A 15,082-nucleotide genomic window follows, 5' to 3' on the forward strand; every position below is an offset into this window, starting at 1 on the left:
GAAGAACATTATTAGAACTGTCTTTGCCACTTCTTTTAAAACAAATATTAAATAAATCAGGTGGGGCGCTGCATCAGCATGCATAGGCTGCAAAGGAACAATAGGTTTATTCCCTGCTGAAAAGAGGAGCCTGGAGCCTTCTCACACCTGAAGGAGGCTCCACGGCTGAAACGTTGTGTTTTCTTTACTTGTTCCTTACTTGTTTACTTGTGACTTCGCCCTATCACTCTGTACAAAAAAAGGCTAGAACTTCTCAATACTTAAAAGAGGGACATGAAAAGCAGGGCACTGATGCTCTCGACTAAAAAAAGATTCAAAATTCCTGATAACGCAACATAACAAGCCACAGCTTGGTCATCACTGAATTTGCAGGGAAAGTGAGCTTCACCTGAGACACCTTACTGGAACCTGGGCTACTTTGCTGTGTTTGACACATGGGATCATAGCAGATCCTGTTTGTTCAAAAACAAATAAAGTCAACTAAGAGGAAATTTGGACAAATAATTCCAAGTAAATTGATCTCAATATAATGGTCACATGAGGCCTTGCATTCCAAATGTTCAGCTCGTATTTTTTTCTCATGCTAGTATTTAGAAAACTTATTCAGTAAAATAATTCAGCAAGGTTAGATTAACTGATTGCTTAAAAGGGTAATACACTGGTAGTCATTAAGAATATGTTCATACATAATACCAATTTCCTTTTTCTAAAAAAAGGCAGAAAAAACAACAAAAAAATCATTTTGGAACAATCACGCTAAAAACAAGACTGGAGCCTTTGTTATACAGTTTATTTTTTGGAATATATTACATTATTTACAAGTGTAACCAGGTTGCAAACCAGAGCATGTGGTGGAGCAGTGGGTGGACGAGCGCAACGTCCCCCACGGAGACATCTTCCCAGTGCAGTCACATGCTTGAAGGGTGGAGGGAGTCAGTTCAAGCATCATCTGTGCAGCCGAATAAGGCAGCCAAGGTTTGAACTTCACATCAGACAGTTCTCCAGTGCCGCTTGTTATACCAGTTTCTAACGATTTATTCAGTAATTCTCAGCAATTGTACAATTCCCTCACTTGAGCTTCTAAATGGAAAAGAATACAACCACCACGGCTGTATCTGCTGAGTGACAGTAGTACACATGCATTTGCCCAGCTGCCTTTGTACAATTCATTGCATTACTACAGCTGGAACTTAAAGGATCCAGGAAGGCAATCAGGAAGAACAAACACAGCAGCTTAAGTAAACAGCAAACATTTACACAGCTACAGTATGGTGAAGTCTCCACAGGTCAGGCTAAACCAGACTGAAGATCTTACAATTGGTTAAAGTCCTAATAGCAGGCGCACACACTTACAAACTAGACAAATCTGTAAACCTGTTTCGGAGTTTCTCTCATTGTAGTTTTCTACACAAAGAAAACTCTTGATCTGCAAGTGAATTAGCTCATAGGTTCAAGAACACCATGTTTGAAGTGTTTCTCTATATTTTATCTTTCAGTTGCAAATGGCTTAGCATTCGTTGTACAGCCGTCACTGATTTAAGGGTCAGCGATAAATACTTATATTGTGACATCACTGCTTTAGCGAATTACCTGTTGTCTTCCTAAGCTAAGGGGAATTCACTGTCAACCTGGAGCAGACGATCACTTTCAGCCTATGAAATACTTTTTTTATTCACTTACAAGTTAGAATGATTTTCCCCCGGCTAATGGGTAATCAACTTTAAAAATTTCAACATTTAGATATTTTATTATTTGTGTTTTACGAGTAAATACTTCTATTCAGTCTTACAGAAATAAGGGAGATTTTCTGCTGCAGGAAGAGGATATTTTTTCAAGTAATGGAGGAAAATTGCCTATATCCTAAAAACAGTAACTTTAAGTGTCAGTAGCTAATGCATAATTCTCATTAGAGAGAATGTGTGCAATAAATACAGAGAAACATACTAATCAAAATATTAGAAAATCCCAAGATGTGATTTTTCAAGGTACAAAAAGATAAGGCTACCTCACAGGAACAGACAATACGAAGTTGAGGAGCACGAGGCAGACTTTCACCACCTCCCTGGCCAGAAAAATGATACTACTGCTGAAAACTGTACAGGTGTAACAGAGCTTAATTCAACACTCCTCAAATGAAGTACAATCCCAGGGGAACATGATGGAACTACTGTGCAGGCTGCAATGACTGCAACTGAACACCAGATGGTGGGGTGTTCCTAATATTTCGGACAGTGAGTGATAATCTCACTCCACCTTTCACAGGCCTATAAAGAGAAATACTGCTTTTGGTGCCAAGACAGAAGCGATTTCTAACTTCCAACAGTTTCTCTCACTTTTAAAACCTAACTGTAGGTAAAACATTACAACACAGAGCCATCGTCCTGCTAGGAAGTAATGAGCTGTTTGCTCCATGTTGTGCACCCCTCTCATATCCATATCCATATCCCTGAGGAGAGGAAAATAAAGCTGAGGCACTGAGACCTTAAAGCCATAAACATGACATGTACACAAATAATACACAGCAGCATTTCAGGTACAGTAAATACCGCTGCACAGTGTCAGTGTTAACACAGATAAATGACACCTTCATGACATTTCAAAGAGCATCTGCAACTGAGAAGACTCCAGCGTGCTGCACGCTCACATGATCAAACTGGCTTCAGGGGCACATCTTGTTGAAATTTAATTTTTATACATGGGTGAAAAAGCCAAACAGGTTGCAGCAATGCTCAGAAATAGCACTGATACACATTTGCATGAAAATTAAATGCACATTTTGAACATTGCTTTGAGTTTTGCTTTCAGTTGACAGACTTCATAATTTGGATATGTTAAGTTGAACACCCTAAAGCTCGAGGAAAAAAAAATCTCCTGTTAGATGAGAACTATAATGTTTAGTTATATACTTTGTTGATATTGGGTTTGGATAAATCATTCTCTTTGCAGATAATTATAATTGCTTACACTTATATAGCGCTTTTCTGGACACTCCACTCAAAGCACTTTACAGGTAATGGGGACTCCCCTCCACCCCCAACAATGTGCAGCATCCACCTTATCAACAGATGTGATGCAATATTCGGAAAGTGCATACTCAAATATCTGATCAGAGTTTGTCGTTAGGACAGCAGAGGCTGGTGTGGACATGCTCTTCTGCTGTGACAACATGGTTCACTGGACTCACTGTAATGACTCGATCATTTGTAAGAATCCACTGCCACAAAAAGGCAATGAAAGGCTTTGATTTGTACAATATCAAGGGGAACAAGCGCTGGTGCTTCTGCAGTGCTCTAAATTGACAAGACCAGATCACTTAAAAAAAATCCCTATTTCACAGTGGCTCAACCACTATTTGCACACTGAGGTACCCACTTGTAGAGCATGAGGTGAGGCCGCTGGCTTGAGGCCTTGGTCATATCGAGGACTGACTGACCCAGGAACTGCCTGAGCTCCTCCAGGTTTTCACCTGCAGTGATGCCAACAGTTGACATTAATTTAGTCTATGGTGTGGTGGAATTCATAGGACATCAAAAGACAAATCACACTGTCAGAAGGATGTCCTCCTCACAAATACACACAGGTCCTCAATATGGCAGTACTGGGGTACACCTGTAAAACAGAGCCAATAAATAACTAGAGATTCCAGGTAGGGTGACCATAAAACTATTTAAAAAAAAAACTTTCATAAAATAAGTTTTGGTGGCTATGCATTTGTTTCAGTGAAAGGCTAAAGATGTTTTAAAAAGTGTCAGAAAATGATTATTCCTTGATCTGGAGCAGAGAAGAAAAACGCTAGCTCCAACAGCCAGTCTACTATAGTTGCAAATAACTAAAAAGCAGTTCTTCTGATAAAGCATTCAGAACTTGAGTGAATAAAATGACTGTGATCTTCATGAGCCTCCAATGCTGCACTTAATTGTTTATTAAAATGTAAGACAGCATCTTATTTCAAGCAGATGTTTTACAGTAGTAGCACTTTCCTCAGACATTTCCTGCCTCTTCGATTATGTACCAAATCTGAGAGAGACGGATGTGGAAGAGAAATTTCACACACACAAGCCGTTCAAAGTCTATTCTTACATTCAGTTTTGGTTAAAGATACCCATCTGATAAAGCACAGAATAACCTCGGACAACCAAAACAGGGATTTAAAAATATATATACTGAGGCATACTGTTGTTTTAAAAAGTTACTGAATGCACAAAATATTAGATACCCCAAAAAACTGCTTTTGAATTCTACAAAGGCAGGAGGGAGAAGGGCACATATCTTCATAATGAGGTCACAACACAGTCATACAGACCTAATCACACGCACATTATTCACACTTTGTGTCCCTCAGACCCCACAGTTACTTAACACAGAACGAGTGCTTTATTAATATTACAGCAACCTGAAGCATCCGCACGATAAAACATCACCTTTAGAATACAGTATAGCATAATATGCATAAAAGTACCAGTAATATATTTATTTTGCAAGTCCTTTAGTGTTCTTCATTCAACAGGTGAACACTGTTTATTAAAAATTTTCACACGCTGTGTACAATCTCTCATTTCATGTCAAGATCTGGATTATCATTTATGTGCAAATAAAGTGATATCAGACCAATACTATTGTACAGCCACTTAATCATCAATTATTTTCAGGTCTAGTAGTTTTGCGAGCGTTCACAAGGAACGGCATGTGCTGTAATTATTAGTTTGCTGTCTCCACTGAATGGAAGCTCTTATGCTAATGTAACAGAAAGCAAACTTCGATCACATGCCATTGCCCTCATCATGGCTGCACTATTCTTCCTGAGCGGGGTTTGGAGTTCACGGTTTTGTGTGAGTTCGCCGGACTGTTACAGAAGCAGGTATCCTTGTCCTTTTTTTTTCTTTTTCCTATGCATTTTTTTTTTTAAAAAAGGAAACCTCACGGTATAAAAACACACTACGCCTTATCGGATGAAAGGAGAAAGGCCGTCCTTAGGAGGGGAGAGCATGCAGCGCAGCCCAGGCTTCGGAATGGGAGCAGGCGATGTCCGAGTGATGCAAGCAGTCGTGATTGTTCTGGAGCCTTTACATTGGACGCACTGCACACACGAGGCCGTTCGCCTCGGCTCGTGCAATAACCCCTGCCCTGCCCTCCCCAGCCCCAGGTCGCTTTCGCAAAGACTGCTGTTGCCCTGAAGAAAGCAGCATATATAGACGACCATTAGTCATCTCTTTTTCATTGCACAGCAGCGGAGAATTGCTTGCCCTGTAGTCTGAAAAAAGAAAAAAAAGTGTCACAGGAAAAGCTTCCTATTTTCATTCCTTTAGCTTTACGTTTTTCCAACCTGTACGTTTTTGTTCCCCGCCCCCCCCTCCATCCCAACTCCACTGCCGACTGCCCGACCTCCTTGAGCCACAGTGAACGTAGAGGGATGTGAAAAAGATTCCCGGCGGGAAGCGTGCGCTGACTCCGGGTCCTTCTTCTTCAGCGGGTGGCTTTCACGGGTTGGGAGAGGTTCTGGAAGCATGCACCTCGCAGCTCTGCCCCCCTGCTGGGGGGGGGTGCCAGGTCAGTGCTGAGGCTGGCCTCTGCGGGCCCTTCCTGCACTCCTCCGAAATGACGGGATGGGGGTGGCGGATGGGGCGGTTTTTCCGGGGCTGGCCGACCTGCTGCTGCTGCTGCTCAGGTGTACCGCGGCATCTCGCACTGCTCGCAGCGGTTCAGCGCTGGGTGGTTGAGGAAAGTGCAGCTTTCGCAGTTCCACTGAGCTCCTTCAAAATCCTCGTCCCTAGGCGGCGCCCCGGAGGAAGTCTTGGCGCTTGACCCTCCCTCTGCAGAAGAGACACAAACTTGGCAAAAAGCCTCGACTCACAGTCCGGAGTGTCACAGCCTACACAACTGAGACGTCAAAACTGCAGCTCTGTCACAAGTGTTAAGAAGGAAACGTCAGAAAGTGTCTTGGTCGTTCACAGATTTCACAGAGGGACAGGCTGCAGGAAAGTTAACACTTGCACTCGGCAGGCCTTTTAATTGTTGGCTATAAGCTTTTTTTTCTTGCAGAGAATGCTTGTCTGTTTTAGTGTTTTCCCCCATCAATGTCTTTTAGAAAATCTAAAGATGTGAAAGGAGGCTTCACCTTTCTTTGTTGGCTTGGGGGGCACCACAGGGCCAGGCTGTATGTTGTCATAGAAGTTGCTCATGGCTTTGGGATCAAACTTCCCTGGAAAGTAAATGCAGGGTCAGACTTTCACACTCATCCGGGATAAAAGTGTTTGAAGATGCAGAGAGAAAGAAAACATTCAGTCCTCATCAATGCTGTACTGTAAAACTGAGAAAGAGATGTAATCATTCAGCTAACACATGACATAACATCAAACAAAGACTTAAAGACATATTTTAAAAGGTTTGTAATGGATATTGATTACATTTTATTAGTTTTATTTAGAGCATCAACATATATTATCAATACATTTCTTTATAATCTCTTATCTTTCAAAATAAACTATTGGATTCACTGGGGTGCTAAATTAACACCAGAATGACATGTAGAGAAAAAATACTGAACTATATATACACATTATTAAGCTAATCTTAATCACAAGCTCAGGATATATGCAGAGTACTACAGGGAACACATCACTGCTGTCCTGACATTCAGAAGTCAACAAAAATGTGAAAATATTCTCTGTACACTAATATTAACGGCAAATAAAAATGAAAATGTTTCCTATCCTAAAAAGAGACCGTTGTATTCACTAGATACTTGGAGAAATCCTGCCTCGTTTTGCAACAGATGTCACATCAAAGGTGATAGCAGTATTTTGAGATGTTCAGCATTAGCATTTTCATGGTTATCAAATGTCTAACAATGAAAGAGTGCATGTTCTTAATAGAAGACATCAAAATTTTTACCAGATTAACTGACAGACTTTTCAGGGGCCCAACACCAGAAAGTGTGCAACTGTTTGAAAGACATCACAATATACTGATACCTCTTGACTGAAGGAGATCTATTTCTTTTAAGGTACAGTCAATGTCAATCTGAAGTTGTCGGTTCAGGCTTCTTAGTCTTGTCATTTCCTCAGGCTAACAAAAAATAATAAAAAGCTCACGTCAAGTACTAAAATATGCATTTATGAGTGAAAGTTTTCTCATTTAAGAAGAAGTCCTTAAATTGCACAGAACACAGGAAAGCCTTCTTTTCAAGCATTCCGATCTCAATGTACAAGCCATTGAAACAGAAAACTACGTACTAACCTAGTGAAAGCAGTATGAACCTGTGCAAATATCAGTATATTATACAATCCAGATGGGGGTCATAAATTCTATAACATTTGCCATTCACATTTTGACAGTTCACAACTCGGAAAACAATGGGTTTCATTTGTGGCATGCATCTAGTTGCATTATAGGCAAGATCAAAGGGAACTTTCTGGAGATTTAATCCCGTTAACTTCCCCTTAGCCCTTTTAAGAATTACAGAATATTGTATAAAGCAGAAAGACAGAACAGGGAAAATACAGGAAGGAAACAGAATGAAGAGAGAAACGGAGAAGAAGGAAAAACACCATGTTGTGACATGTAAAAAGCATATTTTTCAGATCAGTCATCACAGAGACCAGATTTTTTGATAAATCACTTGAACCTGGTTAGAGAGAGTTTACCATCCTACTTATTTTAGGAAATTCTGTTTGCCTTTATTCTGGACTCCTTAGACTAAAAACATTCTCTCCTAGTTTGGTGATTCATCTTTCAAAGAGGATGACACATCCCACTCTGATTTGATTTTGCTGCATTCTTTTATTTAGGAAGCAAGATTCCCCCCCCCGCTTTTTGGTCTGTTTAGCCATTGCGTAATTGTTCAGGTTACAGGGTTAGCATTCTTTGTTTTGGGGGTGTGTGTATAATATAGGCCTCTGAAATGCCTATTTGTTTCAGGCAGGTTATTTATACACCAGTACATGCATTGAGTGTTACTGCTGTATGTCATGTAATTGTGGTTGTGCAGTTGTCTTAATGGTTGTTAATATCTATCTGTTTGTCCTAGTTTCACGATATCACATCTCTACTGCCAGAGCTGTTCCACACACCTGCACTCGTGTGCATCAAATTGTTGCCCATCAGTGAGGCACGTCTTTGTATTTTTTTACATTAATTAAATGCTCCACCTATCTTGTAAGAATATTCACTTGAAAAATTATCTATCTGAATAAAGCCCAAACCCTTACTCAAGGGTAGACTATAAGAGGTCTGCCTTCCAAGAAATACACTCTAACGATGTTGCTTTAGCCAACCATGCAGTTTAAGCCGATACCCTGGCTGTTCCCAAGAAACACCTGGACGTGATCCCCGGATCAATGAGCTACTAGCTATCATGCTGGCAGGCCGGTTGGATTCTTCTCCTTTGCAGCCTCTCTTATGTTCTTACGACAACTTGCTTTCTCATTAATGATGAGATCATCAAGGGGGAGGTAAAATGAAAGATGAATAACAGAGCCCTTGCACCGACGCCGCACACCACAGGCCTGAAACCATTCCTGGGCACTTGAGGATGACGGCCCCAGGCCCCAGGCCCGAGCAGGGCGATCCCCGAGGACTCACCCGCGGAATGAGGGCGGAGGCGTTGACCCGGCGGAAGCGCCGCCGGAGGGCATCGTACTCCATGTCGTTGACGTCGGCCTTGAGCTTCTCCAGCTTCTGCTTCTCCAGGTGCAGCTCCTTCGCCAGCCTCTCCATGCGCGCCCGCTGGTGGAGGAGCAGAGCTGTGGAGATGGGACGCGAGGGCCCGTCAGCTCGCGCCTCATCGCCCGTCCCGGGGGGCACACTGGACCCCATTCCGAAAAAGACTCATCCGTTCATTCGCCGTTTGGCTGCCATCAGAACCCCCTTGAGATCGCAGTGATCAAAGCAGGCTAAATCCTTCCATTTCACTGATGAACACCTGCTGCCACTACGCTTCCTCCTGTGCTTGATCAGCAACCCCACCTGGCCTGCTGGTGCAGAAGGGCTGCACTCTTCACCACAGATGTTACTATTGTTATACTCACTCAATAGCAATCTGGCTATTACAGTGACATCACTGATCACAATGCTTTATGCAATCACACACACACACCCCTTCCAATAAGCAAGAAAAACCCAACAGATGAAACAAAGGTCCACTCCAGAGACTTAAAACAATCTTGTACTACAGGCTAAAAAACTGATTGTTTTTAATCTTGAACAGAGAAGACTATGAAGGGACTTGATTCACCAAGAGTACTCTGCTTGCCAAAACTAACCATAAAGAAAAATGCTCATTCTGTCGTGTTGGTACAGTTGTTTCAAAACAATACGACAGCATATAAGCTTTGAAAGTGAACTACAAATTGCAGCCATGATAACGTGGTACAGCAAACTACTGTCACTTTTGCTGCAGTCAGCTTTCATTAATTCACAGAGAAAGATCCCATGTCTAGGCAGCCCCCTGCTGTAGTCCCAGACGTTGCCACAGCGTGGCAGTAGGCTGCCACAGATCTCTCAACAGGAAAGGTTTGCTTCTCGACCCTCCATAAGACAATGGAGATTGAAAGCTCATACATGAGCTAGCGGCACATTTCTAAACTCCTGAGATGGGTCCAAATCATTTTGCTTTGTGGAACGTACTTTTCCCGTAGAGAGACGGCAACGCCGTGATTTCTGGAAGCACATGTGGAAGCCCCAGAGGAAGGAGACGACAGAACCTCACAGAGGGGACCTCACAGTTTACGGAAAAGTCTTTATCTTATGCAGGGAGTTTCCTGCAGTCGGCACAGATTTCAAACATGGCTCACAGGAGAGCTGGCGCACCCCCTCAAGTTCTGAAAACAAACTCTCGCAAAAGGCTTCGCTACAGACCAGCACGTTTCAAAGTAAATTCCCTTTTTAAAGTTTTAAATTCAAGTCACTCAAAATGGTTATCCTAAGAGAATGACATTTTTAACAATATGTCATATTCTAAACTACTAAATCTTGAAAGTGGGTGCATCAGCGCCAGAAAACACTCAACTGGAGATGGAGATTATACTGTTTTGTTTTTTTAATATCAATCTAATCCAGTCTAATCCGGCACTGCCGGTCTGACACCCCTCCCTTCACCCAGAGGAAAATAAACCTTCTCAAGTTTCCAAGTACTCCGTGACTGTAAAGCAAGTCACGTCTTCCTAACGTTTTAGGAGGAAAAAAACAAACAAACTTGCGTGTGCACTCACCATGAAAGTAACTCTTCAAAATGTCCATCTTCGTACGTTAAACACAGCCCCACTGAGGAGTTTCACATTGCGGTAAAGCAGGCTGTACCCACGGGTACAAAGCCGAGCCGCTGTTTCAATAAGGGAGGTCTACCATGTGACGTGCAGACCTCTGCAAACAAGCGGCACTGATTTCGGGAGATAAACAGCAGCCTGCTGGAATGTGGGGGCAACGAAAAGTCTCACCGCCGCGAAGGCGGAACATAGCACTTAACACTAATTAGAAGGCTTTCTGATCTGAGCAGTGAAAAACAGCCGGGATAACTTCACCCTGCATTCTCACTTCCAGTCTGCTTCAGTCCACTGCCCCAGAGAGACAACTTTCACTTTTGTTTCTTCTCACAGGAAGCATTGCACCAGTGCCGGCAGCTGTGTCACGAGCTGCAACAAATTAGCGCGGCTGTCCAGAAAACAAACCGCTCTGCAGATATCCGTATCGCAGAGCCAAATGTATACTGGGCGATTTTACAGAGGGGATGATCATAAGATGAGCATACACGCATCACACCATGCGTCCTTGGGCCACGACAGAGCTGTCTGCTGGAACGCTTGCTCAAAATGTCTTCTTGGCGAGAGAAAATAGGTCAAAGATTTAAGCTCAACCAAAAGTCCAGTCCTGCCTGCCACTAAAATCAAAAACATTTAGTAACTGTGAACATATTTCATTCATCACACTGAAATATGGTAGAGGGTTCTGAACCACATATAGCACACAGGAGGGGTGAATGAATACCTTCCACACACTAGTCTCCTGATCTTAATGTTAGGAGCCTAAAGCCCCTGACACCCAGTACTGGAAGGAGTCAGGCTGTCAACAGCCTATTAATTAAAACACAGGTAAGACTGCTAGCTTGGTCACCTGCACCACATGGATACTGTACTTATACCAAAAGTCTACAATGAAAACTTGCTGATACAACCAAAGAGGAAAAATTAACAAAAGAAACGAAGTCCTTCAACATCAAAGCCTCAGGCTGAATAGTGTGGAGGAGCATACTGCATACGTCTCCGAGGAGGGCTGAAAGGAGCTGCCTGTGACCCTATTTCACCCGTTACCACCCTGCCCAGAAGAAATGCCAAATGCTCAACACACTCATGCTTCACCAGTGCAGTGGTTCGGAATAAAGAGGGGTTCTTTTCAAATACAGACATTTACTTACATCGACTATCTCTTTCTTCCTCTGTTGTGGAAAAACAGGATATTAGCACTGTTTAGGCGCACTCATTTAAATGTGGCAAGACTCCACAAATGGCCCAACATAAAAAAAGATGAAAGCATTTTTGCAAACACAAAAATCAGATAAAAGCACATGAAACAGCTTAATCTGTATAATTAGTATCTGCACAAGAAAGCAAACAACGGTTTCACCTGGGGGACATGTCAGATATCGCCAGCACAGCTCATATTTAGTTTTAATTGTTGTTTCTAAAAGCTAATATGCAACCGAATCCTACAGAAGCCTCTTAATTATAACAATTAACCTGTAGCCACATTAAGAAAGAAGACCTCCAATTTTCTGTTTAACATGCCTGAGTGGGGCTAGAAATGAAGACGTGTACCCCATAATCCCTCGCAGGTAACAGGATTCGGTTTGAATAGTACCTACAGGTATTGTAAATCCGTTGCTGCCAGCCGGTCAGGCTCATTTTATTCTTCTGCTAATTCCAGCAAGACAATTCCAAAGAAATGATTTCACTGTGTTTTAATATCCACGTCAATCAGTCCTGGAAAGCCGAGCTTCCCTTCAGAGCACGACTCCCGACTGAAACATGTCAATGACATCTAAGGTCATTTCTATGCACCGCACACATCCCACTGCGTTTCACAGAAACGTTCAGGTAAGAAGTGGTATCTTGGAGGATGGAGATCTGGGAATACGCAGAGCCACAGACTCTTCCCTACCTTGAGTGTAGGCGTAGTCGTCCGAGCCAGAGCTGGACTTCCTGGGGAAGCGGCTGGCGGCGTGGGCGCCGATGGCGCCGGGCAGGGCGGAGATGGGCTGGATCGGCTGCGGGGCGCCCGGGTGCTCCCCGTGCTCCACGAGGTTCAGGAGGCTCTCCGCCTCCACCGTGGGCGACTCGAGATGCCGCGGCTGGACCTGCCTGCCGGGCGACACCTTGATCTTGAAGGTGTAGGTGGAGTTCCCGGGCTGGGTGACCCGGACCCCACCCCCTCCTCCGGGCTGGGGGGACGAGGTGGGCCGCGGGCGGGGGGGGACCTGGTGAATGAACATGCCGGGGTGGTAGGACGCCACCTGGGACTGGCCGGACATGCTCATCTGGCCGCTGGCCAAGCCCCGCGAGGGAGAGCTCGGAGAAGCGTTGGTCGAGATGTACAACGTGTTCTGCCCTCGCTGCTGCTGCTGCTGCTGGCTGGTCACGGGAGAGGAGCTCCGATTGTGAGCTCTCTGGGGTGCCTCCAGGGTGATCTCGATCTGATTCTTGAGAGAGCCCTTGGCTGACAGGTAGGGGATGTAGGAGACGGGCTGGCCTTGCTGCTGCTGCTGGAAGCTCTGCTGCTGCTGGGGGTGGTACGGAATGGGTGACATTGTAGGAGGACTGATGGGCATGAAGACGTGGGAGGTCTGGTGCTGGGGGGAGCTGTAAGGCGAAGGGAACTGAGAGGGGGGAGGGGAGCGGTAAGCCGTCTGGGGCATCTGCTTGGAGGGGTACGGAGACTGGTAGGGAGGCGCCTGATAGACGGGCATAGCGTGGGGCGGCTGCTGGCTGTAGGGCTGCATGTGGCACTGCGCCGTGGGGGAGTGCCAGGGGGAGCCCTGTGGGCTCTGGGAGGAGGCGGGCCGGATGTAAACCGCATTGCCCGCGGCGGGGTAGGGGCAGCCGGGGATCTGCAAGGCGCGCGGAGCCGAGGGGATGCTCTGGGACAGGGTGACGGTGATCGGGTTCAGGGCGTACCGGGCGACCGGGGTCAGGGTGGGAGAGAGACCCTGCAGGGCCGGGGGCCCGGGGGGAGGCGTGCCAGCTGTGCGTGCCTGGTCGTTCACGAAGAAGGGGTTGTAACCGGGCGAGGGGGCCACGATGGCAGGGGCGGAGTGGGTCTCCTGGAGCAGGGACACCATCTGGTGCTGCGTGGCCCCCCCAGCGCCCCCTCCTCCCGCCGCGGCTCCAGCACGCTGCGGGTCGATGTGGCCATCGCTGGAGCTGTGCACCAGCGTCCGCCCCCCGCCGTTGGCCTTGCCCCCGTCCCCCGTGTGGTACCCCGTGGGGGAGTGGATGCCCAGGTTGATGTGCAGCATGTGGTTCCTGCTCAGCCTGCCCTCCTCCGGGCTGTGGTATTCCCCATAGAGGTACTTGCTGCTCTCCTGCGACAGGACCCGGCAGCAGGCCTCCAGATTGTTGTTGTTCTGGAAAGGGAAGAAACCGCAGAGCTCAGCAGAGGGGACCTGCACAGGTCATCATAAAGAAACGGTCCCAAGAGCCGTTCACAGTATCGGCGAGTTTATCGGTTTATCTTCACAACGGGCACAGGCCTTCCGGCTTGCATTTTACTAGCTTAGCATCACGGAGAAGATATTTCAGTTGAATCAGAGACACAAACGTTCATGTATTCCTGCTCTTCGGAGAAGTTTAAACACCGTGGATGATGCCAGTCTGCCTTTAGGGTACTGCTTACTTTCTACTTGTGTGGACAAACTCGATACGTTGAGTAACAAACACGTTGGATAGTATAAAGAGTTCTGTGGAATATAGAAAGACATTATCTTGCATTTTAAAGAATAGTGCAAAAGAAGCATGTTATCTGACTGGGAACTGCTGTGAGCAAATACAGCCCATCTTTGATACAGCTCTGACAGCGAATGTAGACACAATTAAGATTACATTCATCAAAATAATAGTCCATTTACATACATCTGAAGCAGAAAGCAGTATGCTGACCCCAGGCGAAAAGGATACAATTTACAAGCTGTGTTTGAAATATACAATTAAAATACAAAGAACAAGACATTAATGTGCAAAACTCGCATTGGCTTCAGTGGCATCTTGCCATCTCATTTCTTATCATTTTTCAATGCTCTGAGTTTAGACTAATTGCTGTTCAGCCAACTGTTGAAAAAAAAAATCAAACAAAAACCAGGTGAAGAGAAATAAATATGACCCTAGTACTACATCATAACAAACAGAATTACTAAGCAGAAGCAACAGCACCAAATGTAAGGGCAGAACTGTCAAATCTTTCTTAAGTAAAAACAACCCATTATAACCTAACAGGATGCAATCACACAATAATCCTCATGTCACCTCTCAGTTTTAACTGCAATTACAGTGCCAAATGAGGTGTTCATATTGTGTGCAGTCATTAACCTTAAACCTCAGCCAGTAACAAGTGCTATTAAATGCCCATCAGAACTAATGCATTGAATTGTAATTATTTGCATCTTTCTATTCTGTAACAACTTAATCCCTTTTATTGTTCTCTTTAGTAATGCGAATTATTAAATATCCAGAACAATTTTCTTTATTACAATAGCTTCCAATTACAATTAAACATATGAGGTCAAGTTCAGCCTTGTTTTAATTTTTCAAAGTTTTTCTACACCGGTAGAAATGAACTGTTTCGTAGTGGATGTTTTTTTTTCCAGAGCAGCAGAGTTTGATATTGATCCAAAGATTTGGATTTTTGGATCCTGTGCAATGGGTTACTCCCCAGAACATCCAGAAAAGTAATCTCCCCACAGACCTGTTATATGCCTGTGGTGATGTGTGAAAATTTCTCCATTTTCTGACAAAAGAGACTGATAGGACAAAAGGCTGTTTGATAACTACAAGACAAGGCTGTTTGGTAGCAGGCTCTGTGACACGTGTGGGATACCCTG

At 44.5% G+C, this 15,082-nt stretch overlaps 1 protein-coding gene across 3 annotated transcripts in view; it reads right to left on the minus strand.

Annotated features, from left to right (window-relative positions):
* Positions 1–775: 775 nt before the first annotated feature.
* The window catches only part of tab3 (TGF-beta activated kinase 1 (MAP3K7) binding protein 3), a 29,085-nt gene continuing 14,778 nt past the window's right edge, over positions 776–15,082 (minus strand). For all 3 annotated transcript variants that reach the window (XM_088646723.1, XM_088646717.1, XM_088646732.1), the window contains exons 3-7: positions 12,151–13,612; positions 8,581–8,741; positions 6,972–7,065; positions 6,116–6,199; positions 776–5,810 (exon numbers count right to left, since the gene is read on the minus strand). In XM_088646723.1, coding sequence (XP_088502849.1) covers positions 5,662–5,810; positions 6,116–6,199; positions 6,972–7,065; positions 8,581–8,741; positions 12,151–13,612 — 1,950 coding nt within the window. In that variant the 3' untranslated portion in view covers positions 776–5,661. The remainder of the gene's footprint in view (positions 5,811–6,115; positions 6,200–6,971; positions 7,066–8,580; positions 8,742–12,150; positions 13,613–15,082) is intronic.

This window comes from Lepisosteus platostomus, chromosome 2 (genome assembly GCF_059453375.1).
Source record: "Lepisosteus platostomus isolate fLepPlt1 chromosome 2, fLepPlt1.hap1, whole genome shotgun sequence".
Classification (NCBI taxonomy): Eukaryota; Metazoa; Chordata; class Actinopteri; order Semionotiformes; family Lepisosteidae; genus Lepisosteus; species Lepisosteus platostomus.